Source organism: Moschus berezovskii, chromosome 14 (genome assembly GCF_049115385.1).
Source record: "Moschus berezovskii isolate FMDL1 chromosome 14, NW_MosBer_1.0, whole genome shotgun sequence".
Classification (NCBI taxonomy): Eukaryota; Metazoa; Chordata; class Mammalia; order Artiodactyla; family Moschidae; genus Moschus; species Moschus berezovskii.
In genome coordinates, this window is record NC_142473.1 from 40,547,561 (window position 1) to 40,574,538 (window position 26,978).

At 35.8% G+C, this 26,978-nt stretch overlaps 1 protein-coding gene across 32 annotated transcripts in view; it reads left to right on the forward strand.

Annotated features, from left to right (window-relative positions):
• SOX6 (SRY-box transcription factor 6) overlaps positions 1-26,978 on the forward strand; it is a 734,686-nt gene that overhangs the window by 430,414 nt on the left and 277,294 nt on the right. For all 32 annotated transcript variants that reach the window (XM_088843068.1, XM_055423307.2, XM_055423317.2 and 29 more), the window contains one exon: positions 10,725-10,814. In XM_088843068.1, coding sequence (XP_088699194.1) covers positions 10,725-10,814 — 90 coding nt within the window. The remainder of the gene's footprint in view (positions 1-10,724; positions 10,815-26,978) is intronic.

Here is a 26,978-nt window from a genome sequence, read left to right on the forward strand (position 1 = left end):
TGCCATGCCCTCCTCCAGGGGAACTTCCCAACCCAGGGATCAAACCCAGGTCTCCTGCATTGCAGGCAGATTCTTTACCATCTGAGCCACCAGGGAAGCCCACTTGGATTAGGATTATATAGGTAAATGACTGAAAGGGAGCGTATGATAACTTTTTGGAAATGTTCTATAATTTTTTTGTGTGGTGACTGCTACATGAATGTTTAATTTGACAAAATTCATCAAATACACATTTAAGATGGGTGAATTTATTATATGATATATATTAAATTATATATAAATATTGTTAATTAAAAAAAAACGTAGTTTTGTCACTAACACACACAAAGTGATCTTCTTTATTATACTAAAGAATTTGTTTTAGTAATTACTATGTTCAGAGCTTAAGTAATATGGAAGAACACAAAGTAGTATTGGAAACATTCCCTGATCATGAAGGAACTAAGTTAAGTAACATGGAATGAACTTGACTATATATTTGGTCATATGGTGATAAAATTGTTAAGTAATAGCAGTGATAGATGGAGAAGAAAGAGTTATGAAGTTCAGAGTTAATGAGCTGATACCTGGAAAAAGTATAAAAAGCACAGTGCCTGAGAGATAATATGTGCTCAACAAGTGTTATTTTGCTTTTCAGAGGATGAGAATTTATGCATCAAGTGATGAATTAAGGCATGATCGAGGAGGTGATATTTAATGTAGGTACTGCAGAATAGGTGGAGAAGGAAATGGCAACCCACTCCAGTGTTCTTGCCTGGAAAATCCCAGGGATGGCGGAGCCTGGCGGGCTGCCGTCTATGGGGTCGCACAGAGTCGGACACGACTGAAGCGACTTAGCAGTAGCAACTGCAGAATAGGAGTGTTTTTCATAGGCATCAAGAAGTGGGGAGGCTCTAATGTTAGGAAGATGTCATGATCAAAGGTGTGGAAGTGAAAAAGTATAAGACATGTACAGAAGAGTGAGTTATGTTTGGTGAATTCATTTAAAAAGAATGAACAGTTTCAGGTAGCAAAAATAGTGGGAGATGAATCACTAGGGTCAGATTATCAAGGGCCCTTAAAACCAACTTGAGTATATCCTTATTTTAAATTGATCTCTTATGGATTGTTAATGCATAAATAAAACATACAGGAAGGGATATTTTATCAGTAAAGACTTATTTTGTAATTTTGTTTTATAACATTAAATAAAAAGTCAACTATCCAGAACAATGAAGCTGCTTTGATGAACATGAAACTGAAATTGGGGCTTGCTAATCCGGGAGTTGGTGATAGACAGGGAGGCCTGGCGTGCTGTGATTCATGGGGTCGCAAAGAGTCGGACACGACTGAGTGACTGAACTGAACTGAATATTAGATGGGAGTTGTGTTTAATGACCTTGAGTTTCTACTTTTGCTATTCTTGTTCAGTCAGTGGTGTCAGACTGTTTGTGACCCCTGTACTGCAGGACGCCGGGATTCCCTGTCCTTCACTATTTCCTAGAGTTTGCTCCAACTCATGTCCATTGAGTCAATGATGCCATCCAGCCATCTCATCCTCTGTCATCCCCTTCTCCTCCTGCCTTCAATCTTTCCCAGCATCAGGGTCTTTTTCAATGAGTTGGCTCTTCTCATCAATGGCCAAAGTATGCAATCAAACATTGATTGCATCATGTTCAGAAAATTCTAGTTCAGATAGCTAAATAATTGTAAATAGCAGCCCTATAGTATTTTATCTTAACATTGTTGCATATCTTTCAATAAAGCAAGAGTCTTATTTCAGTTCATTTCAGTTCAGTTCAGTCGCTCAGTCATGTCCGACTCTCCACGACCCCATGAATCACAGCACGCCAGGCTTCCCTGTCCATCACCAACTCCCGGAGTTCACTCAAACTCATGTCCACAGAGTCGGTGATGCTATCCAGCCATCTCATTCTCTGTCGTCCCCTTCTCCTCCCGCCCCCAACCTTTCCCAGCATCAGAGTCTTTTCCAGTGAGTCAACTCGTCGCATGAGGTGGCCAAAGTATTGCAGTTTCAGCTTTAGCATCAGTCCTTCCAATGAACATCCAGGATTGATCTCCTTTAGAATGGACTGGTTGGATCTCCTTGCAGTCCAAGGGACTCTCAAGAGTCTTCTCCAACACCACAGTTCAAAAGCATCAATTCTTCGGTGATCAGCTTTCTTAACAGTCCAACTCTCACATCCATACATGACCACGGGAAAAACCATAGCCTTGACTAGACGGACCTTTGTTGGCAAAGTAATGTCTCTGCTTTTTAATATCTATCAAGGTTGGTCATAACTTTCCTTCCAAGGAGTAAGCGTCTTTTAATTTCATGGCTGCAATCACCATCTGCAGTGATTTTGGAGCCCCCCAAAATAAAGTCTGACACTGTTTCCACTGTTTTCCCATCTATTTGCCATGAAGTGATGGGACCAGATGCCATGATCCTTGTTTTCTGAATGTTGAGCTTCAAGCCAAACTTTTCACTCTCCTTTTATTTCAAGGTCTGCATAATAAATGTTTTACTCAGGTAATACAAGTTAATGCATTGGTGATTTTCAGTGTGTTAAAATTGCGTAACCTGCAATGGTAAAGAATCCACTTCCCAATGCAGGAAATGCAGGTTCAGTTTGATCTCTGAGTTGGGAGATCCCCTGGAGTAGGAAATAGCAACCCACTCCAGGATTCTTGCCTGGAGAAATCCATGGACAGAGGAACCTGGTGGGCTATAGTCCATGAGGTCACAAAGGGTTGGACGTGATTGAGCATGCGCACATGCTGTGACAGTTTTTGTTGTGGTTTTCTTTTTGTTCAGTATTTTTTAATGTTAAATTGGCTTTTTAAAGAAAGCCGACTCAATTAGTATAAGCGAAAAGAGGAATATATTGGCTTACATTATCAAGAATCACAGGAGCAGAATTTGGCTTTTCTTTTTTGGGATATAACTATGCTAACATGATATGAAGTTTTTATCCCCCCTCTATCTTTTCCTATCTGTTCCTCTACTTTTCTTAGTATTTTTGGCATTATTCCTTCTTATTGCAGACAGACTCCATGTACCAGGGAGAATGGCCATGACGATCCTACGCCCACATGCTTATAACTTTCAACTTGAACATAAGAGAGCCTTTCTGGATAGTTTCAGGAGAGAATTCTGACTGGGTCAAATTCCTCTGTGTGTCTGGGAAAAGCAGTAGATTGCAAACAAGACAGACTGCAAAGCACTGTGATTGGCAACTTCATCAGGACAATATTGGCATTCAGAAATGTAACCCAAAGAAATTCTATCAAAAGAAGAAGTATAAGATACAATGGATGCATAAAATTGTTTCCACAGTCCTATGAAGTTTTAAAAAATCTGTTAAATATGTAATTGAAAGAATGAAAATGAAATCAAACATTTGTAGAACACAAAGAGCAATGTCTCGTGTTACATGATTTAAATACCTTAGACTTTGGCAATGGAGCAACAGAAAAGTGTCAGTCTGTGCACTTACTTCTGTGCACTGTGTACATGAAATAAACTGTAATTTGGAAGGGGGTACTTTTTGAGTTCAATAGTATTTTTAAGCAGCATCTTAGCTGTTCCGTAGTTGATGATTTCAGGTAAAGAAAGCTCTTAGTTCAGACAAGGTAAGGCGTTATGGAAAATGTAGTATGGAGGAACAAGAAGACCAGCATAATGGAATATGTATGGGAAACGTGGCTGTTGAACACTACTTTCACTGCAATACCATTTTTAGCATCCCTGTCTAAAGAACTAGAGTGCTTCACTCCACATCTGAAGAAATTAATAATAGACATAATTTTTTCTATTATTTTTATATTATTGAACATAATTATTTTTTCTACTATTTTCTATTACTATGCATCATAATAGAATAAAATAATTTTCACCAGGATTTCCCTGGTGGCTCAGACAGTAAACAATCTGCCTGCAGTGCAGAGGACTGGATTTGATCCCTGGGTAAGGAAGATTCTCCTCTAGAGAATTCTTGCCTGGGAAATCCCAGGGACAGAGGAGCCCAATGGGCTATGGTCCATAATATCACAAAGAGTTGGACACAACTGAGTGACTAGCACACACATGACTATTTTTTTCTATTATTGAGAGCTGCTTCATAGAGACTATAAAACTGATGTCAAGGAATGATTTAAATAGTCCTTTCAGTGAAACCAGCACTGAACTGGAGCCAGGACTCTGTCACCGACTGTTTGACTTTGGGCAAGGCAAGGTCAGGAAGACAACTTCTGTATCTTGACTCTGTTTCTTCATTTCTGAAATGGGGTTTTAGTCGTAGTGATCATTGAAGTCTCAGCTACAGCAGGAGGCTGTGAGCCTCTGACTCACCTGCTGGTTGCCCCTCTTTTTCTATACTGGCATTGGTAGCAGTTGTCCTTTGATATATATGTGGGAGGAATTTGGTTTTCAATGATCCTTTTGATACTTTTAGGTGCTAAGCAGCTTTGGAAAGCAGATGAAAGAGATACCTCTTACCTGCACATGTAGAACAATGTGAGTTCCATGAATGTATGTTAAGTGCCAGTTCTAAGTGGTCCCTATAAAACATTATCAGACTTTGGTAGATCAAAATAGTACAAAGAGAGAATATTGAACTTAATGTGATGATGTCTATATATGTATTTCTGGCAGGTCTTAAATGTGGGGCTTTCTTTCTGTTATGAATATGTCAAAATTGTACATCTAAGAGTTCAAATGACATTTTCAATAGCTACCATTGACACACACGTACTGAGACACTCACAGTATATTATCTAGTAAAGAGGTTGTAGAATTAACGCTTTTCCTGGAAGGAATATATCTGATTTAATGACCAAATCATTTTAAAGCAGCACAACAGAATTTCACAGGAACTAAATCTATTTCTTCACACCGATCATGCGTGTTTTACTCAAGCATTGAGTCATTAGCATGTTTATAATGGTTCTAATTTAGCACAACATTTTCTGAATTTTATCCTTGAGTCATTTACAAATTGTTCATATTGAATAAACAAAGGAAACAGATTGCATTTTATACTTAGTAATTTATCTGAAAGAAGAGGGGAGGGTTAATTGTTTGAAAGTTTTGGTCTGTTTGGGGAAATGAGCTTGCTTTTTCATTGCTAGGCATAAATGCCATTTCTCATCTTTTGGGGGATGGGGGAGGCTATGGAGGAGTAAAATGAAAAATTAGGACCAGGACAAGATTGGCCACTCCCAGAGGGGAGTGTGGAGCAAAAGGGGAGCTGGCACGAGATTATCCAAAACAGTTGGTGCATTCCTTAATGATCAAGTGCTTGAGAAGTCCAGCTCTTCCTGGCAGAGCATCTGTGTTGATGTTTATATCATTGCCCTGCTGTATGGGAAAGGCATGCTTTCTCTTGCTGCTTGGCTAAAAATAGGATGGAATATAGCATTGTATGAGATATTTTAAGACAGCAAAAACATTTAAGAGGTTAAAGGTTTGACTTTTGGATCGAAAAAGATCAGTGATATAACTCGTGGTGTTCCTTGAAGACTGAATTTTATCTACAGTTTGTCAGTGATTCGAACTCTTGGTTAGGCAAGTTATTCTAGGTTCATTTGGTGTAGTGTGAGTAGCCCGCTCTACTGTCTTTTCTGTCAGCTTCCCAGCATGAAGAGCAGACTGAGAACAACCTCTGTTCATACCCTCTTGTTCCTATTTGGAAAATCAGTTGTTTCACTGGAAGGAGGGCGAGAGAGAAGGAGAGTACGCGTTGTCGTCAGGGAGTGTGCTCTGTACGTTGCAGGGACTTCAAAATAAAACTGGCACATTTTAGTGTCTAATTATTTTAGTGAGCTTGGAGGGTTTTAATTAAAATTTAAGAGTGCTCTTCAAGCTCTCCAAGCTCCAATTTTATCCCACTGTATTGTGGAGCACTTGTCACTGTGGAAAAATGTACAGTAACTGCCATGTGCATTTCTGTTTCCTAATGAAAAATATGAGATTGATGATCAGCAGGGATATAAATATATATTATCAAAATTAGCTGTAAACCAAGGTCAAGGATACTTTTGATAAGTTATCACTGTTCTTTGGATACATAGAAAATTTATTGCCCTTGAAATTTATGATTCCTGTGGTAAAAATAAAAGGGATTGCTTTTAAAAAATGTTTAAAAAGCAGTAGAAAACATGCATACAGGAGGAGCAGGCATTGTTGTTTCTCACTGAAGTATTTTAAAGTTATTTTCTATGTCATGTTTCTAATGTTTTAGCATTTTTATCTTTAAGTATCACTTTGAGGTAAAAGGAATAATGATAAATGTTTACTCAGAGGTAAATTGTTTTAAAGTACAATAAAAAAATTTTCCCATTGTCCTTTCCTGTTCCCCGTGATTTAGTTTTGTGATGATTTCTTTATTTGCTCTCTTAGACTCTACTTTGCTTAGAGCAAGAGTTAATAATACTACTGCAACTTTGTTTAACTGGGAATAATTTTAAATTGTTCCTAAAACATCATCATTTAGATTAGGAAATAAATATCTTACATACTCTCACTTCAAATTTCTCTTGTGCTGTGAAAATTAATTATTAGCATGATAAAACACTCCTGACTTACCTGACTTGATACCTGGGTACTTAAGAAGCAGAAACATTGCTTTGCAATCCATTATGCTGGATATTTATAACATGTTAGTTCTGAATTATATCTTTCTTTTATTCCTTAGAAAAAGTTTATTGAAATAGAAAAACTTAGATGCAACAGAAAAGGGAAAACATAGCTATACAGCTGAGAATTAATTTATAACATATCAAAACCCTTTACATCCTTGATTAAAAATAAATAAGAACTGAAGTTCAACTCTTAACTTTTGATAGTGGTGTTTTTCTCACATTATTTACAAAAATTGGATAAGATAAATATAATAAACTCTTGCATTTCATTAATTATGTATTGTTTTATGGACACTAATTCTTTCAAAGTAATAGGAACTAATTTTGGTATTTTTCAGTTTTATGCTGAAGTGTTAGGTTTACATTCATTTTTAATATGTACATATTATGGTGACACATACTATAATATTGTGATACTATAATGTTGTAGTTTTTTAATCTTAATTTCCAAAAGGTATTTTAATTAGCTGAATTAGTCTTCTCCTAATTAGCTGAAGACAATTCAGTCAAAATATTAAAATTTGTGTAGTCAAACTCAGATAATGAAATACACTGTATAGTTTTTCATTGTTTTGAGGACTGTGGCACTACCATAGCTGTATTAGATGTTTACCAGTCAATCATATAAAACATATTTTTCTGTGTAGAGTGGTCCAAGATTTCTGGGTGATGTTTAGATCTTTTTTCCCATTTGGAATCCTGAATGAGTACTGAATTCAAACATGGACTTAATCTTTCCCTGTACATAATGCAAACTAGACTTCTTATTTTGACCTCTTTGATTTTTGCATTTGTGCATTGTCAGAAAGGGGCAAAGTCTGATCTGGTGAACTGCCTTTGTAAAGCTAGAGTCCTAGTAATATAGTTGAAGTATGTGGCACAAGCAGGATGAATACTTGATTTTTAATTTTTGTCCTTACCTGGATATTACTTTGAATGGTAAATTTGAAAATACAGATTTCATTTAATTTTATCTGTTATATATGTCCTCATTTCAAGTCAGAAACATCTTGGTAGAGGCAGTAGTATCTTCTGCCTGCTGCTGCTGCTGCTGCTAAGTCACTTCAGTCGTGTCCAACTCTGTGTGACCCCATAGACGGAAGCCCACCAGGCTCCCCCGTCCCTGGGACTCTCCAGGCAAGAACACTGGAGTGGGTTGCCATTTCCTTCTCCAATGTGTGAAAGTGGAATGTGAAAAGTGAAAGTGAAGTCGCTCAGTCGTGTCCGACCCTTAGCGACCCCACGGACTGCAGCCTACCAGGCTCCTCCATCCATGGGATTTTCTAGGCAAGTGTACTGGAGTGGCTTGCAGTATTTAATAACAACCTGCATCTTCTGGACTTTCTTCCCTCACCTTACTTGTTTTTCATTACATTATGGAGTGTACCAAGTACTTATTATGTATGTATGCCCAGTTCAGTTCAGTTGCTCAGTCGTGTCCGACTCTCCGCGACCCCATGAGTCACAGCACGCCAGGCCTCCCTGTCCATCACCAACTCCCGGAGTTCACTCAAACTCATGTCCACAGAGTCGGTGATGCCATCCAGCCATCTCATTCTGTGTCGTCCCCTTCTCCTCCCGCCCCCAACCTTTCCCAGCATCAGAGGGCTGGCAAATAGATTTTAGGTGAGAAACCTATTTTTCAAGAGATTTTCTCATAGTCTTGAATGTTGATAAAGTGGTATATCATGACTTTTGTTGCCCTGCAGATAAAGACAATCTAAATATTTTCATGAGCTATAAATATAGACATGCAAAGACTGCTTTATTTTTTTCCTTTCAGTTTTTTCTACTGAAATGAGAATTTATATAGCTAGATTAACTCAGCATTATGGTGAGGATTAATTTTCTAATAGAAATGTGAAATGTTTTTAATTTTTAACCATTTAATTAATGACTAGCTCTTATATAAAGCTGTGTCTTCAAACATATTTGATAAATATTTGAAATATATGTTCATGTTTTCCATATAATTCTGTTTTCTCCTATGAAATTTTAGCATTCTTTTCCTGGAGCTCTGAAAGATTTCAGGTCTTTTAATAGAAATGAGAGACATATTTTAGCCATTTTACATTTAGTGTATATCTAATTCTAGTTCATCAACTTGCTGTGAATTTTTGATCATTACTAGTAAATTGGGATTTTGTCTTGATCATTATAATATGCCGACTCAACTCAAATTTTAACCAAACAAGTTATGCTTTAGCATTTATATCAGTGATTATCAGTTTAATATGATGTTGTAATATATATGAAAAAGTTTTTTTTAAAGTAACAAAACTGAGTAGGAGGGGAAGTTGAAGACATTTTGTTGATTATTTTTATATATGACCTAATGTTATATCCAGAAATTTAAACCTGATTTGAGAAAAAGTAATCTCTGATAGGCATGACTTTGAAGATTTCCTTCTTAACCCTCACACCTAACATTATCTTTTCTTTGACTTTCACTTAGAAACAAAATATGTACAGAACAAAGTATACATCTTGTTCCTGAATTAAAATCCAAGAGAATATTTTGGAAATTAAATGCAAACTGAACATATGCATATGCATAGTGACCCTATTGGAAGGTCACTCAGAATCCAATTTTTAATCAAAGTGGTAGATCATTTGTTTAAACCTAAGAAAATAATTAATAGGAAAGCCTGGAAGAAAAGGAGGAAAGGAAAGAAGGGAAGAAGTAAGGGGAGGAGCAAGGAGCTTTCACTTAATAGAATCAAGCTGACTTCTATTTAGAAAGAACTTTGGCTCCTGTGATAGCTAGTTCTTCATCAGCAGTTTCCCAACACACTGATCTGGATTCCATCCATTCCTTGATTGATTGATCATGTCATGGACAAATGTTAATTGTTTTCACCAATATGTTCTAAACATGTAGTGGTCTTCTCATCTCTTACCCAGGGGCTCACTGTCTTTGCCTAAGCTTATCAAGTTTCTGAAACCCTTTAGATCCATCTTAACCTCACTGTCATTCTGAAAAATTCAAGGAGGATTTAGAAGTCGGAGAAAAAATGAAAGGGAAAATGCTAAAGAGATAGGTACTGATATGGGAGAGAAAAAACATTTGGAGTTGAAATAAGTATTTTACATAGAATTTTAAAAAGAGGTTATCAGAATTTTGACACTTGGAATGTTAAAGTATAATGGGAGTGTGCTTTACACTAAGGATTGAGTATTTAAATCTGTTTTCCCTTTTGGAAATGTAGCCTGTTTATTAAAATTTGAGACTTAAAAGATTCATGTAAGTAGTTATAAGCAGTAGCTCTAGTTTCAAATCTACCTGATCAGAGAAAAAATAACTCATTGATAAAAATTTGCTAATTATTAGAACACTCTAAAATGTAAACTTCTGTAAACTTTATGAATCTCATAGAAACAAGTGTAATAACTTCCAAAATCTAGTATGCTGTTTAGAAATGCAGTAGGCCAAATAGCGTTTAAATAAGGATCTTCTTGAAAAGATCATGCATCTCTTTTTATATAAAGGTTTTAACTGTTTTTATTACTGGGGGACAGAGAATATCTTGAGTTTATTTTCTTTGCATTTTACTGTAAATGGGTATTTTACAAAAGTTGCCATCTGTGTATTTCTTTTTTAAGGAATAAGGAGTTATAGGTTGATTATTTTCTTCTCACTTGAAAATTTGTCATTCTTCCTTGAACATTACACAAATTTTGCTCTGACTTAAAAAAAAAATCACCTGAATTAAAAGGAATAATGTCTAAACTTAAGCTTGTAGAAAAAAGCTCCTTGTTCTGTCCTATTAGTCTAAAGGAATAATAAATGCTGGCTGAATATTAATTAGCTAAAATTATAATACCAAGATAAGATTATTGAACATTGTCTTTTTTCCTCCTGGGAATAGTGTAAATAATTTCCCAGCAAAAAAAAATTTAGTTGTGGTATTTTATAATAGATAGAATAATATACTTGTCTATATCCTAGGGTTAAAGCAGTAACAACAAAAAATCTTTGATAATTTTTGAATGATAGAATTTCTCCATTAACTCCATAGACGTCTATATTTGTAATATTTTAATACTTATCTAAAACATGTATAATATTTTTAATACTTACTTTTTTATTTTAATAGATTCCTCCTGCATGGAAAAACTACTATCAAAAGATTGGAAGGAAAAAATGGAAAGATTAAATACCAGTGAACTTCTTGGAGAAATTAAAGGTACAGTATACAAAATATCAAACATAGCAATGTAGAAATGTTATTTTGTACCACAATACATCTACTTATCTTCTGTACCCTAACATTAAATTCTTACCTCTAATATTTATTTATATATGAAAGGGTAAATATATAGTGTGTTCCTGAACTTTTATTCTTTTGTAATGTTTATAGAATGAAAATTTTGCCTTTTTTAGTCTATAAACATATAACTTACAGGAGAAACTACTTCATTAGTTTCCTTCTTGGCACAGAAGGAAAACAATAGCTTTAGCTGTGCTGTTCTTAGTCACTCTGTGTCTGACTCTTGGCCCTTCAGGCTCCTCTGTTCATTGGGGTTCTCCAGGCAAGAATATTGGAATGGGTTGTCATACCCTCCTCCAGGAATCTTCCCGACCCAGGGATTGAACCAGGGTCTCCTTCATTGCAGGCAGATTTTTCACCAGCTGAGCTACCAGGGAAGCCCATAGTTTCGTTTGCTGAACAAAAAAGTATGAAAAAAATGTTATGTCAAAAATGGACAAAGTAAATAAAGATGATTTTAGTCCTTCCTTTTGAAATTATAGTAGCTTAACTGATGAATCCAAATCACTAATTTGAATTTTTTTCTGGTCAAAAATGATCAGCTGTAGTAATGATAATAAAGGAGTTTATAGAATGTGCTCTTTATATTTATGACTGGATTCTGAGGCCTGGTTCCTTGTTCAAATGCTGGCACTGTCACTTACTAGATGAGTGACTTGGGGCAAGTCACTGAAGGTTTCAGTTTTGAATTCCTTGTATCTAAAATGAGGATAGTAAAAGTACTTGGGCTTCCCAAGTGGTGCAGTGGTAAAGAATACACCTGCCAATGCAGGAGATGCTGGAGGTGCAGTTTCAATCCTTGGATCAGGAAGATCCCCTGGTGGAGGAAATGACAACCTACTCCATTGTTCTTGCTTGGAAAATTCTATGGACAGAGGAGCCTGGTGGTCTACAGTCCATGGGGTCACAAAGAGTCGGACACGACTGAGCACACACAACAAAAGCACTTACCAAGGCTCATTAAGAGAATTAGTATATGTAAAGCTTTTAAAACTGCTTGCACTTAAGAAAACCCTCATGAGGGAAAGTTGTGGTTGTTATTAACTACCCATAGGATCTTAGGTTAATTAATCTCAAATAGATTAACAGGGCTTAACATTTCATGATCTCTGACCTGGCCGAGGATGAGCATTCTTATTTTAAAGATAATTGATTGGCATTATTATTTCGAAACAAATTAAGAAGTAGGCAGTCCCAATCCATTACAAAATTAACCTGCCCTATCAGTTAAGCAGTTATACTTTTTGCCCAGCTCCCTCTTGTTGATTCTTTTATGGAGATAAAGTACTGTATCACTAGCTTTTGGTATTGTGGATAGAATCTGTTGTCATTAATTACTTTTCTCGGTCATCCCTTACAGATAGTCATTGCTCTATCTATCACTCTGTCACTTAAACTGACAATTTGAGAACTTAATTACATTAGTTTTCTGATTTATCAGATGACTTCAGGTGAATATTCCCATGGATAATTTCTCATTTAAGATGAACATTTGGTGATAACTATCTGATGGAAACTTTATTTTGAATTTATTACAGAATATTGCCTACTACTCAGACATGTTATTTTCAACTCAAATGAAGAGAAAGGGTAGTCGTATCTTTTCCAAGGAATAATTAATAACATTATATTAACTAATGCAGTATCAAAATCAAGTGGAAAGTGGGTAGTATTTTTGAATTTCACTGCTTCTGTTTTGAACTCTTAAAGGCTATTTGCTATTTTGGAAAAAAAAAAGAAACTCAATTTGTGACTGACGTGTAGAAAGTCATTAGTGACATATTCTTTATCCAGCTGCAATAACATGGTGTGTGCTACTTTGCACGTCATTCTCTGTTTTCTTCCCTTTCCAAAGTCATTGGTTTTATGACAGTGAGTACAGAAATGGTTTATGCAAAGGCAAGCTTTTGCCAGCGTGAATGATGGGGGTCTTGTTTTCTCTCAGTAAAGTGGAAGCTAACATTTTATTATGTTATGATTCAGCATCAAGTTTTTATGATTTGGGTTATCTTTCCAATCCCACTTTCTATATTTCTTTATTTTTGATTCAAAAATGCAAAAACTGTACTAGTTTTATGTAGTCAAATCTCAAAAGTGAAACATGCAAAATCAGGCTTTTCAAATTCTTTAACTTTTTGTTTTTCTGGATTCTGTTTGTAAAATGTTAGCTTTCATTTGTGTGTTGCCCTGTTTTTATGGGCATAGAAGATAAGATTCTTACTAAATTTTTCATTTTGATTTACTCTACATCAGTGTCTGTTTTTACATCTTTGTATTTTGTCAGCATAATCATATAAAAAAGATTCCAAAAATATGATAAAAAAACAAAAAAAAATTTAGTTAAAATAGTATTCAATAGTTTGATTGAGCCACTACTAAAACTCAACACACACTTTTATTGTAGGTGAGATCAAGTCAGTTATTAGTCACCAAAATTAGTTCTAATTATTCAGAAAATTTCGGGTGATTTAAATACTATCTCCAAGAAAAACATACCTGGGGAATTTCGTGCTGTTTCAGGGGTTAGCCCTTCATTCCTCTACTACGAGGGTGTCGAGTTCTATCCCTATTTGGGGAACTAAGACCCTGCCTGCCACGCGGTGCGGCCACAAAATAATTTTTTTAAAAAAAAGAAAAAGAAATGAAAAACATGCTACTGTGGTTTAGTGTATCTTAGCAATGTGTATTTATATATTTCATTATTTTTCCCTCATTATAAAATGCATATGTATTTTAAAAAGAATATAAACACACCTAAAGGAAAATATAATTGTCCTTTAATTCTACCTGTATTATAGTGTATCCATTTTAATGTGTACATATGCCTTAGAATTATTTTCCCTTAAAATTAGAATCATCCTTTTACTATTTTTTGTAATTTATTTTCCCACTTAATGATATATTATGAATTTCCCTATGAGTAGATTTTCTTCTAAAATATTACTTTTATTTATAGCAAATATGATATAAAGTGAGGTCCTTATAATTTGACTGAGACTGTTATTCAATATTTGAGGTTTTATTGTTTGTCATCATAAAGAAAACCTTGAATATGGCTAACTTTTTAGTATTTTCAGTGTTATTTAGTAATTATTTTCTTAGGATATAGATATATTCTGAAAAAGTGAAATTACTGGGTTGAAGAATGTGTTCTTCTTAGAAAAACTTTGAGTTCATATTGCTACGTTGCCCTTCAGATAGAATATAGGGTTCTGTGCTCTCATTAGCAAGTATTTCCTTGCCATCTATGATTATTTTAAACATTCTTTGCCAGTTTGATAGGGGAATATAACATTGTTGCTGATATATTTTGAATTCATTTGATTTTGATTGATAATGAGAAGTTTTACATAAATTCATTTGGATTAAATACCTCTTCCTTTGTAAATTGTCTGTTTATGTTGTTTGCCCATTTTTCCTTTAAAGGATTTGTTTAGTTCTTACGGTTTCATAAGACTCTTTAATGGTACTAGCCTTTCTTTGTTATATTTGTGTATTTTGTCATTTTCTTTACTGTATGGTTTTGTCATCAAATCTTTCCCTCCCTGTTTTAATGCTCTTTTTTCCTTTTTTTTTTTTCTGTTTGGGATTTGTTTAGAACAGTTTCTCCCAATCTAAAAGTATATTCTACTGTATTTTTTTCCAATTCTTTGACTATATTTTTATACACTTAACCCTTTTATTCCTCTTGGATATATTTTGATGGATAATTTCAAATTTTTTTCTCAAGCAGTTAACCAAATATCTCTGTATCATTTATTAAATAACCCACGTTATCCCATCTGACTTGAAATAGCATCTTTTACTACATATGGATTATGTATTTGCAGTCACTCTCATTTTTTAATTCTATTCCATTTCTCTTTCTATCTAAACTTTTAAAGTGCTAGGCTGTGTTAATCACTGTAGCTTTATAGTGTTTTTGAACAGTATTGCAAGACCTCATTCAAAATTTTTCTTTAAGGTGCTTGTATACTTCTGTAAAATTTATCTTAGATTTAGAAGTTGTTAACTAAAATTGAAAAGTGATTTTTTAAAAGATTATGAAACTATAGGGTAGCTAAAATCTTTTTAATGTTGAGTCTTTCCATTCCAAATAGCTTATTCAATCAATTCTTTTATGTTTCTGAACAATGTTTTGTTTCTTATATATAGATTCAGCACACTTCTTTTAATATTTCCTCTATAATACTTAATTTTTTATTTGTGAATGTTATATTTTTCATACCACTCTCTTTTTGTTACTATATTTAGGGATGATATTGAATTTTGCTGGCTCATTTTATAACTTCCCTTTTTGTCAAGCTTCTTAGGTCTAGTCATATTTCAGCTGATATGTTTTGTCCTCTTTTTTGGCAGTTATTTCTTCTTTTTTTTCATACACTGCCTAGAATGTCAATAATATTAGGGAAAACAAGCAGTAGCAAGTATTTTATTTAGTTTTTAGTTTATGAAATTGTGTTTGTTTAATATTTCACCATTAAATATTATATTGACTATTTAAGATATTTTTAATCATTAAAAACATTCAAGTTATATTTTATTAGGAGTTTCTATGATAAATTGCATTTTAGTTTATGGTATATCTTATTAGTTTTTGTTTCTCAAATTAACAAATGAAATAAACACTGATTAGTCATGATATAGTCTTGTTTTAATATACTTCATACTTTTATTTGCTTATATTACAGTTGTTATTTTTGCATCTGTATTTGTAAATGAGATTAGTTTGTGTTTTTCTTTATTTTTACTATATTTGTTAAATTTTAGTACCAGAGTTGTGGAATTGAAAAGCTTATCCTTCTTTTCTATAGAAGATGGCTATGTAAAACTATTGAATAGATAACATCTTAGTAAGTGAGAATCTGTTTTTATATTCCTTGTGTGTCCTTTGCCCTAAAGTATTGTAGGCAGCATATTATAGGCTCTTTTCTTTTTTTTAGCATCTTATCTACCATGCTATATCTTTTGATTGTAGAATTTAGTGCAGTGACATTTAAGGTAATTTTTGATTTGTTTTGTTCAGTCACTAAGTCATGTCTGACTTTCTACCACCCCATGGACTGCAGCATGCTAAGTTCTTCTGTCCTTCACTATATCCCAGAGTTTGCTCAAATTCAAGTCCATTGAGTCAGTGATGTTATCTAACCATCTCATTCTCTGCTGCCCTTCTCCTTTTGCCTTCAATCTTTTCCAGCATAGGGTCTTTTCCAATGAGCCGACTCTTTGCATCAGGTCCTGAATATTCACTGGAAGGACTGATGTTGAAGCTGAAACTCCAATACTTTGGCCACCTGATGCAAAGAGCTGACTCATTTGAAAAGACCCTGATGCTGGGAAAGATTGAAGGTGGGAGGAGAAGGGGATGACAGAGGATGAGATGGCATCACCAACTCAATGGACATGAGTTTGAGTAAACTCTGGGAGTTGATGGTGGACAGGGAGGCCTGGAGTGCTGCAGTTCATGGAGTCACAAAGAGTCAAACAAGACTGAGCAACTGAACTGAACTTGCATCAGGTGGCCAAAGTATTGGAGCTTCAGCATCAGTCCTTCCAGTGAATATTCAGGGTTGATTCCCTTTAAAATTGACTAGTTTGATCTCTTTGCAGACCAAGAGACTCTCAAGAGTCTTCTTCAGCACAGTTTGAAAGTATCAGTTCTTTGGTGCTCAACATTCTTTATGGTCCAACTCTCACATCTGAATCTGACTACTGGAAAACCCATAGCTTTGATGATACAGACATTTTTGTTGGCAAAGATCTGCTTTTTAATATGCTGTCTAGGTTTGTCATGGCTTTTTTTCCAAAGAGTAAGTGTTGTTTAATTTTGGGCTACAGTTACCATCCACAGTGATTTTGGAGCTCAAGAAGATAAAATCTCTCACTATTTCCACATTTTCCCCATCTATTTGCCATGAGGTGATGGGACCAGATACCATGATCTTAGTTTTCTTGAATGTTGATTTTTTAACCAACTTTTTCACTCTCTTCTTTAGCCTTCATCAAGAGGCTCTTTAGTCCCACTTTGGTTTCTGCTGTTAGAATGGTATCATCTTCATATTTGAGATTGTTGATATTTCTCCCAGCAATCTTGATTCCAGCTGGAGTCACATTCTGACATTTCGCATGATGTCCTTTGTATCAGTTCAGTCACTTGGTGACTCTTTGAGAGTCCATGGACTGCAGATGCCAGGCTTCCCTGTCTTTCATGCTCTCCTGTGGTTGCTCAAACTCATGTCCATTGAGTCTGTGATGCATCCAACCATCTGCCACCCTCTTCTCCTCCTGCCCTCAATCTTTCCCAGCATCAGGGTCTTTTCCAATGAGTCAGCTTTTTGCATCATATGGCCAAAGTATTGGAATTTCAGCTTCAGCATCAGGCCGTGCACTGAATATTTAGGGTTGATTTCCTTTCAGACTGACAGGCTTGATCTCGTTGCAGTCCAAAGGACTCTCAAGAGTCTTGTCCAGCACCACAGTTTGAAAGCATCAATTCTTTGGCACTCAGATTTCATGATCCAGCTCTCACATCCATACATGACTACTGAAAAAACCATAGCTTTGACTAAACAGACATTTGTTGGCAAAGTGATGTCTCTGCTTCTTAATATATTGCCTAAGTTTGTTGTAGTTTTTCTTCCAAGGAGCAAGCATCTTTTAATTTCATGGATACATTCACTGATTCTAACCTTTGCTTCTTGACCTGCATACATGTTTCTCAGGAGACAGGTAAGGTGGTCTGATATTCCTATCTCTTTAAGATTTTTCCATAGTTTGTTGTGATCCACAGTCAAAGGCTTTAGTGTAGTCAATGAAGCAGAAGTAGATATTTTTTCTGGAATCCCTTTGCTTTACCTATGATCCAGTATATGTTGGCATTGATCTCTGGTTCTTCTGCCTTTTCTAAATCCAACTTGTACATTTGGAAGTTCTTGATTCATGTACTGTTGAAGCCTAGCTTGAAGGATTTGGGGCATTCCCTTCCTAGCAGGTAAAATGAGAGTAATTATATGGTAGTTTTTGAACATTCTTGGCATTGCCTTTCTTTGGGATTGGAATGAAAACTGACCTATTCCAGTCCAGTGGCAACTGCTGAGTTTTCCAAATTCACTGACATATTGAGTGCAATACTGTAACAGCATCATCTTTTAGGATTTTAAATAGCTCAGCTGAAATTCCATCACCTCCACTAGCTTTTTAGTAGTAATGTTCCCTTTTGGTCCACTTGACTTCACACTCACAGCATGTCTGGTTTTAAGTGAGTGTTGTGGTTATCTGGGTCATTAAGACCTTTTTCGGTATAGTTTTTCTCTGTTCTTGGCACCTCTTCTTAATCTCTTCTGCTTCTGTTAGGTCCTCTCCATTTCTGTCCTTTATTGTGCGTAACTTTGCTTGAAATATAACCTTGGTATCTCCAGTTTTCTTGAAGAGATCTCTCTAGTCTTTCTCATTCTATTGTTTTCTTATCTTTCTTTGCATTGTTCACTTAAGAAGGCTTTCTTATGTCTCCTTGCTATTCTCTGGAACTCTGCATTCAGTTGGTATATCTCTTCCTTTCTCCTTTGCCTTTCTTTTCTCAACTATTTGTAAGGCTCAGATAACCACTTTGCCTTCTTGCATTTCTTTTCCTTGGTTTTGGTCACCACTTCTTGTACAATGTTATGAACCTCTGTCCATTGTTCTTCAGGCATTCTGTCTACTAAATCTAATCTTGCATCTATTTGTCACCTCCAGTGTATAATCATAAGGGATTTGATTTAGGTCATATCTAATAGGTCTAGTGGTTTTCCCTACTTTCTTCAACTTAAACCTGAATTTTGAAAGATACTAGAGTGGGTAACCATTCCTTTCTCTAAGGTATCTTCCTAACCCAAGGACTGAACCATGGTTTCCTGCATTGCAAGTGAATTCTTCATCATCTGAGCTATCAGGGAAGCCCATATATACATACTCCATCTTTTTTACCCATTTATCTGTTAAAAGGACTTTTAGGTTGTGTCCATATCTTGACTCTTATAATTAATGCTGCCATGAACATTGGGGTATATGTATCTTTTTGAATTAATGTTTTCATTTTCTTAGGATATATACCTAGGAGTAGAATTGCTGGATCATATAATAGTTCTAGTTTTTAGTTTTTTGAAGAACCTCCATAGTGTTTTCTAGAATGATTGCACCAATTTACATTCTTACCAACAGTGCACAAGGGTTTTTTTTTCTCCATATCCTTGCCAACTTTGTTATTTGTGTTCTTTTTGATGACAGGCATTCTGTCAGATGTGAGATGATACCTCGTGATTTTGATTTGCATTTCTCCGATGATTAGCAGTGGTGAGCATCTTTTCATGTGCGTGTTGGCCATCTGTATATCCTCTTTGGAAAAATGTCTGTTTAGGCCTTCTGCCTGAGCTTCTCTGGTGGTTCAGATGGCAAAGAATCTGCCTGCAGTGTGGGAGACATGGATTCAACCCTAGGTCAGGAAGATCCTTTGGAGAAGGGATTGGCAACCCACTCCAGTATTCTTGCGTGGAGAATTCCATGGACAGAGAAGTCTGGCGGGGTGCAATCGATGGGGTTGCAAAGAGTTGGACACGACTGAGAGACTTACACTTTCACACCTTCTGCCCATTTTTTAATTGGGTGATTAGTCTCTTTGATATTGAGTTGCATCAGCTATCTGTATATTTTAAATATTAACTCATCAGTGATATCATTTACAATATTTGCTCCCATTAGGTAGATTGGCTTTTCATGTCATGTTGTGATGGTCTCCTTTGCTGTGCAAAACTTTCAAGTTTAAATTAGGTCTCATTTGTTTATTTTTGTTTTTTGATTCCTTTGCCTTAGGAGGCAGACTCAAAATATATTGCTATAGTTTATGTCAAAGAATGTTTTTCATATTTTTTTCTTCTAGGAGTTTTATGACTTCTGGGGCTTCTCTGATAGCTCAGTCCATAAAGAGTCTGCTTGCATTGCAGGAGACACAGGTTAGATCCCTGGGTTAGAAAGATCCCCTGGAGAAGGAAATGGCAACCCTCTCCAGTATTATTGCCTGGGAAATCCCATGGATAGAGGAGCCTGATGGGCTACAGTCCATGGGGTCACAAGAGTTGGACACAAATTAGCGACTAAACCTACCTATGTTACATTTAAGTCTTTTATTCATTTTGAGTTTATTTTTTATATGGTATGAGAAAATGTTCTAATTTCACAGTTTTACATGTAGCTATCTAGTTTTCCCAGCACTATTTATTGAAGAGACTGTCTTTTCTCTATTGTATAGTTTTGTATCCTTCATCATAGATTAGTTAACTGTAAGTGTGTAAGTTTATTTCTTGACTTTCTATTCTATTCCATTGATCGATGTGTCTGTTTTTGTGCCTGTACTATATTGTTTTGGTTACTGTTGCTTTGTATTGTAGTTTGAAATTAGGGAGAGTAATATCTCTAGTTGTGTTCTTTTTGTAAAACGATTTTGTCTGTTGTATTTTCACACACATTTTAGAATTTTTTTAGTTCTGTGAAAAATACCATTCATAATTGGATAAGGATTCTATTAAATCTTTAGATTGTATGGATAGTATGGTCATTTTAATAAAATTAATTTTTCCAAAAATTAACATATCTGTCCATTTGACTGTATAATCCTTTATTTCTCTTATTAGTGTCTTATAGGTTTCCAAGTATATGTGTTTTACCTCTTAGATATGTTTCTTCCTAGGTAATTTATTCTTTCTGATGCAATTATCAATGGGATTGTTTCTTTAATTACTCTTTCTGCTAGCTGTTATTAGTTTATAGAAATACAACATATTTCTGTGTATTAATTTTGTATCCATCAACTTTATGAAATTCACTGATGAGCTCTAGTAGTTTTCTAGTGGATTTTCAATGCATACTATTTTCAACTCATGGTATCATGAGCTTCCCAGGTGGTACTAGTGGTAAAGAACCTGCCTGCCAGTGCAGGAGATATAAGTGATGTGGTTTTGATCCCTCAGTCAGGAAGATCTGCTGGAGGTGGTATGCCAATCCATTCCAGTATTTTTGCCTAGAGGATCCCATGGACAGAGGAACCTGGCAGGCTGTAGTCCATAGGATCACAAAGAGATGGACACTACTGAAGCCACTTAGCATGCATGCACACATGTACAGTATCATGTCATATATAAACAGTGACAGTTTTATTTCTTCTTTTCTATCTTTGGTTCCTTTTATTTTATTTATTTCTTTTTCTTTTCTGGTTAGCTGGAGCTAAGACTTTCCATACTATGTTGAATAAAAGTGGCAAGAGTGAACAACCTCTCTTATTCCTAATCTCAGAAGAAATGCTTTCAGTTTTTCACTGTTAAGCATGATATTATCTGTGGGATGATCATATATGGCCCTTATTATGTTGAGGTATGTTCCTCACTTTCTGGAAAATTCAACATCCATGTTTTAAAAATCATACATGGATGTTGAATTTTGTGAAAACCTTTTCTGCATCTGTTGAGATGACCTTATAGTTCATATTCTTCAATTTGTTAATTTGGTATATCACACTGATTGATTTTCAGGCATCAAGCTGTGCTTGCATCCCTGGGATAAATCCACTTGATCATGGTGTATGATCCTTTTAATGTATTGTTGGATTTGGTTAGCTAATAATTTGTTTAGTATTTTTGTGTCTAGATTCGTCAGTGATACTGACTTTTAATTTTCTTTTTTTTGTGATATCTTTGCCTGGTTTTGGTATCAGGGTGATATTGGCCTTACAAAAGTGATTCTTCTGAAATTTTTGAAATAGCTTCAGAAGGATAGATGCTAAGTGTTCTCTAAGCATGTGGTAGAATTCACCTGTGAAGTCATCTGGTCCTGGATTTTTGTTTGTTGGGAGTTTTTTTTTTTTTTTTTAAGTATTGATTCAATAACATTACTGGTAATTGGTCTGCTTATATTTTCTTTCTTCCTGGTTTAATCTTGGGAGACTATACATTTCTGCAAATTTGTTGATTTTTTTCTTGGTTGTCCTTTTATTGGCATATAGTTGTTCATAGTTGTCTCTTATGATCCTGTGTATTCTTGTGGTGTCTATTATAACCCTTCATTTTTCATTTGTGATTTTATTTATGTGTCCTTCTTTCTTTAGTTTTTCTTTATGAGTCTAGCTAAAGGTTTGTTTATTGAATTTGTTTCTTTTTGAAGAACAAGCACTTAGTTTTATTGATCTATCCTATTGCTTTGTTCAGTTCAGTTCAGTCGCTCAGTCGTGTCCGACTCTCCGCGACCCCATGAATGACAGCACGCCAGGCCTCCCTGTCTCCATTTTATTTATTTCTGCTCTGGTGATTATAACTTATTTCCTTTTACTAACTTTAAGTTTTGTATTTTCCTCTTTTTCTAGTTCCTAGGTCTAAAGTTAGGTTGTTTATTTGAGATTTTTCTTGTTTCCTGAAGTAAGCTTGTATTGGCTATAAACTTCCATCTTAAAACTCTTTGCTGCATCACATAGAGTTTGAATTGTTGCTTTTTTTTTAAATTTGTCTCCCAGTACATTTTGATTTCTTCTTTTGAGTTCTTCAGTGATCCATTGGTTGTTTAGTAACATACTATTTAGTCTCCACATGTTTTTGATTTCTGCAGTGTTTTTTTTTTTTTCCCCCATGTAGTTGATTTCTAGTCTCATAGTGTTGTGGCCAGAAAAGGTGCTTGATATGTTTTCAAATTAGTTAAATTTGAAATTTAGAGATACTTGTTTTATGGCCTAGCATGTGGTCTATCCTGGAGAATGTTTCATTTGCACTTGAAAAGAGTGTGTACTCTGCTGCTTTTTGATGCAATATTCTATATATATATATATATTAAGTCTATCTCATCTAATGTGTCATTTTAAACCAATGTTTCCTTACTGATTATCTGCCTGAAAGATATGGCATTGATGTAAGTGAAATGTTAAAGTCCCCTACTGTTATTGGGTTAATGTCAATTTCTCCCTTTATGTCTATTAATTTGCTTTATGTGTTTAGATGGTGTTTACAATTGTTGTATCATCTTGGATCAATCCCTTGATCATTATGCAATGTCTTATTTGTCACTTGTAATAGTCTTCGTTCTAAAGTCTATTTTGTATATTGTAAATATTGCCACCCTGTCTTTCTTTTGATTTCCATTTGCATGGAATACCCTTTTCCATCCTCTTTCAATCTGTGTGTGTCTTCAGATTTAAAGTAAGTGTCTTAAAGGCAGCATATAGAACTTTTTTTGTATCCTTTCAGTCACTATATGTCTTTTTTGATTGGAGAACGTAGTCAAATTATACATAAAGTAGTTATTGATATATATATGCTTTTTGCCATTTTGATAATTGTTTTAGGGTTGTTTTGTAGTTCTTTTTGATTCCTTTCTTTTGTTCTCTTTGTGATTTGATCCCTATGTTTAGTATTGTTTGGATTCCTTTCTCTTTTGTGTGTATGTATTATAGATTTTTGGTTTAGGGTTACCATGAGGTTTGTATATAATGATATATATATATATGTATATATAGTTGCTGATCTTTTAATTTTAAATGCATTCTAACAATCCTGTATTTTTTACTCTCCCCCACCCCCATTGCTTTTTTTGATCATGTTTTACATCCACTGGCTTTTTGTGTATCCCTTAAATGCTTGTTGTGAATATAGATGATTTTAGCACTTTTGTCTATTAGCCTTCCTACTAACTTTGTACATGGTTGATAAACTACCTTTACCAATGAGCATTTTCCTTTTGTAATTTTTATGTTTCTAGTAGTGGCCTCTTCTTTTTCACTTAGAGAAATCCCATGAACATTTCTTGTAAAGCTAGTTTGGTAATGCTGAACTCTTTTAGTTTTTGCTTGTCTAAATATTTTGATGTCTCCATCAAATCTGAATGAGAGCCTTGCTGAATTGAGAGTACACTTGGCTGTAGGTTTTTTGTTTTTTTTTTTATGTGCTTATATGAATATATTGTGCCTTCTGGCCTGCACTTTCTGCCAAAATGTCAGCTGATAGCCTTATGCAAGTTTTGTTATGTATAACTTGTTACTTTTCTCTTGCTACTTTTAGTATTCTCTCTACATCTTTAATTTTTGCCATTTTAATTGCAGTTTGTCTTGGTCTAGTCCTCCTTGGGACTCTTTATATTTCTTGGACTTTGATGTCTATTTCCTATTCCAGGTTAGGGAACTTTTCAGCTGTTATGTCTTCATGTATGTTACCTGCCCCCCTCTCTCTCTCCTCTCTTTTTGGGACCCCTATAACATAATGTTGGTACTGTTGATGTTGCCTCAGAGGTCTCTTAAATTGCCTTCATTTTTCATTCTTTTTTCTGTTCTGCTTCAGTGATTTCCAGTACTCTGTCTTCCAGCTTGCTGATTCGTTTCTCTGTGTCATTTATTCTACTCTTGATTCCTTCTCATGTATTTTTCACTTCAGTTATTGTATTCTTCGTCTTTACTCGATTGATTTCTTTGTATTTTCTAACTCTTTGTTCAAGACTTCTAACTTCCTGCTATGTTCATCCATTTTTCTCCTGAGTCCTTTGATCATCTTTACAGTCATTACCCTGAGCTCTTTCTAAGGTAAATTGCCTTTCTCCACTTCACTTAGTTCTTCTGTGGTTTTGACATGTTTCTTCATTTGGAACTTGTTCTTCTGCCACCTCATTTTTCTTAACTTGCCGTTTTCATTTCTATATATCTGTTAGGTTGGTTACTTTTCCCAGCCTTGGAGAAGTGGCCTTTTGTAAGAGACATATTTCCCTCTAGTCACTAGGAGTGTGTGCTCAACCCCTATGTGTGCTTCTTGGGTCATTCTCTTGTGGTAGGCTGCTACTGTGGGTGATCTTTTAGGCATGGCTTGCCCCCCGTCCATTTGGTTGCTAGATGGAGACTGCCTGCCACTGATTTGTGAGGCTGGGTCACAAGGTGGTTGGCTACAGAACCCCGGGGGTGGAATTGGGGTCCAGGAGATCCTGTGGCAGTACCTGGTGCCTACCCACTATTGACTGAAGCCAGGTCCTGGGGCTAGCATCAACCTGCTCTCAGGAAGAGTCAGGTCCTGGAGTCTGACTGCAGGGTCCGGGGTCCCAAGATGCTGTAGAACCATTGGTGAATGGGGCTGGTTCCTGACACAGCTGGCTGAGAGGTCCAAGGTGTCTTGAAGCTTGTTGACCTGTTGTGGGTAGGCTGGGTCTTGCCATATCAGGCTAGGAGCTACAGTTTTCCACTGGCTGGTGGCTGAAACTTGGTCCTATGATTAGAAAGTGAAGTCACTCAGTTGTAACCAACTCTTTGCAACTCTATGGACTATAGCCTACCAGGTTCCTCCATCCATGGGATTCTCCAGGCAAGAATCCTGGAGTGGGTTGCCATTTCTTTCTCCACGGGATCTTCCCGACCCAGGAATCAAACCCAGGTCTCCCACATTGTAGGCAGATGCTTTACCATCTGAGCCTCCAGGGAAGTCCACACACAGGCTTGCTAATTGGTGGGGCCTGGACCCAGAGAATTCTGCAGCTGGTACCTATTCACTGGTGGCTGCAACTGGGTCCTGGGGTCTCTATGAGGCCATGGGGATCTGGCTCTAGTGCGTATGTACCGGTATGTGGAGGCAGGTCCTTGGCCATCTGATGGGCAGGGATGTGTCTAGGGGCAGCTGTGGGCTCACGGGATCTTAAGGCAACCTTTCTCTTGGTGGGTTGGGGCTGGATCCCAGAACATGTTAGATTTTGTGTGTACCCTGTAAGAGTGGAGCCTGTTTCCACAACCTTCTGAGTCTTGTGGAAGTAAGCCCTGCTGGCCTTCAAACTCAAATATCCTGAGGGTTTTTCTTCCCACTGCAGGACTCTTGGGCTGGGGAGCCAATGTAGGACTCAGAACCCTCTTTCTTTGTCAAGAACCTCTGCAACTGTAATTATTCTCCTGTTTATGAGTCACCCACCCAGGGTGACTATACTATGACTCTGTTCCTCCTACCATCTTGTTGTGGTTCCTTCTACACAAATTTAGCTGTTGAAGAACTTTTCAGGTTGGTTCCAATCATGTTATTAATAATAAAAAATAATTCTGTAAAAAGTTGTAATTTTGGTGTACCTGTGAGAGGAGTGAGGCTAAGGTCTCTCTACTTTACCAACTTTGGCGAAAGAACCTCTATGGAATTATCTATCTTGATCTAAATCTAAATAAGAGAGAGGGGAACAATACAAAGGATGCAAGGTGAAATAAAAATAGTGGGAAGGTTCATAACCCATTTGTATGTATGCTTGTTTGAGTTGTACCAAAAGAGTAAGGATGCCAGGACATTTACGATGATGAAACATTTCTAAAGGCAAAGGTGGCATACTAAGTGATGTCTAGAATTCACCCTGTTTCTACGCATGGATCTAGCCTTCTGTGGTTTATATAGGAGAATCTTAGCCAGTCTCCTTTTACACACATTCCCCTCTGTACTGTGGCTGGCATCTCCTCCTTGGTGTGAAGGCGCCTCCCTGGGCAGTGTGCCAGAGAAGCAGTAATGTTGGTTGTTTGAGTTAGCACAAACTGTTTGTCAAACACACAGATGATAGAGAGAAAAAAATAATTATGTGATATGAATCAAATAGGGAAAATAGTGTTTTCCTTCCTTCCTTGGTCATTTATGATTAATCATTTAAATATTTACATTTAGGGGTTAAGGTAGATGTGCTTATAGGTACACTCTCCTGATGCTTAGAAAAAAATGACAGTGTCTTTCTGCTAGGGAAAAAAAGTGATTAAACAAATGCTTTTAAATGAAAAATTCTACAAATGATTCCCAATGTTTTTAAGGTTATTTTTTGAAACAAAATTACTTACTATAGTTATTCAACTAAAATGTTTAAGAGATTTGTTCTGGAGGCTAAATACTGTTTCCATACTTTAGTATTAAAAGCTTTAAACATTACTCACTGTTACTTCACTAGGGTTTTTACTAAGAGAAGTAAAATTAGGAACTGTTGTATCAAATAGTGCAGGTATATTACAATTGTGCTTTGTGCATATACGGAATTAAAAATGTGAGTTTATTATAATTTTGCTACTATGTGCCACTAAGAGCCAGG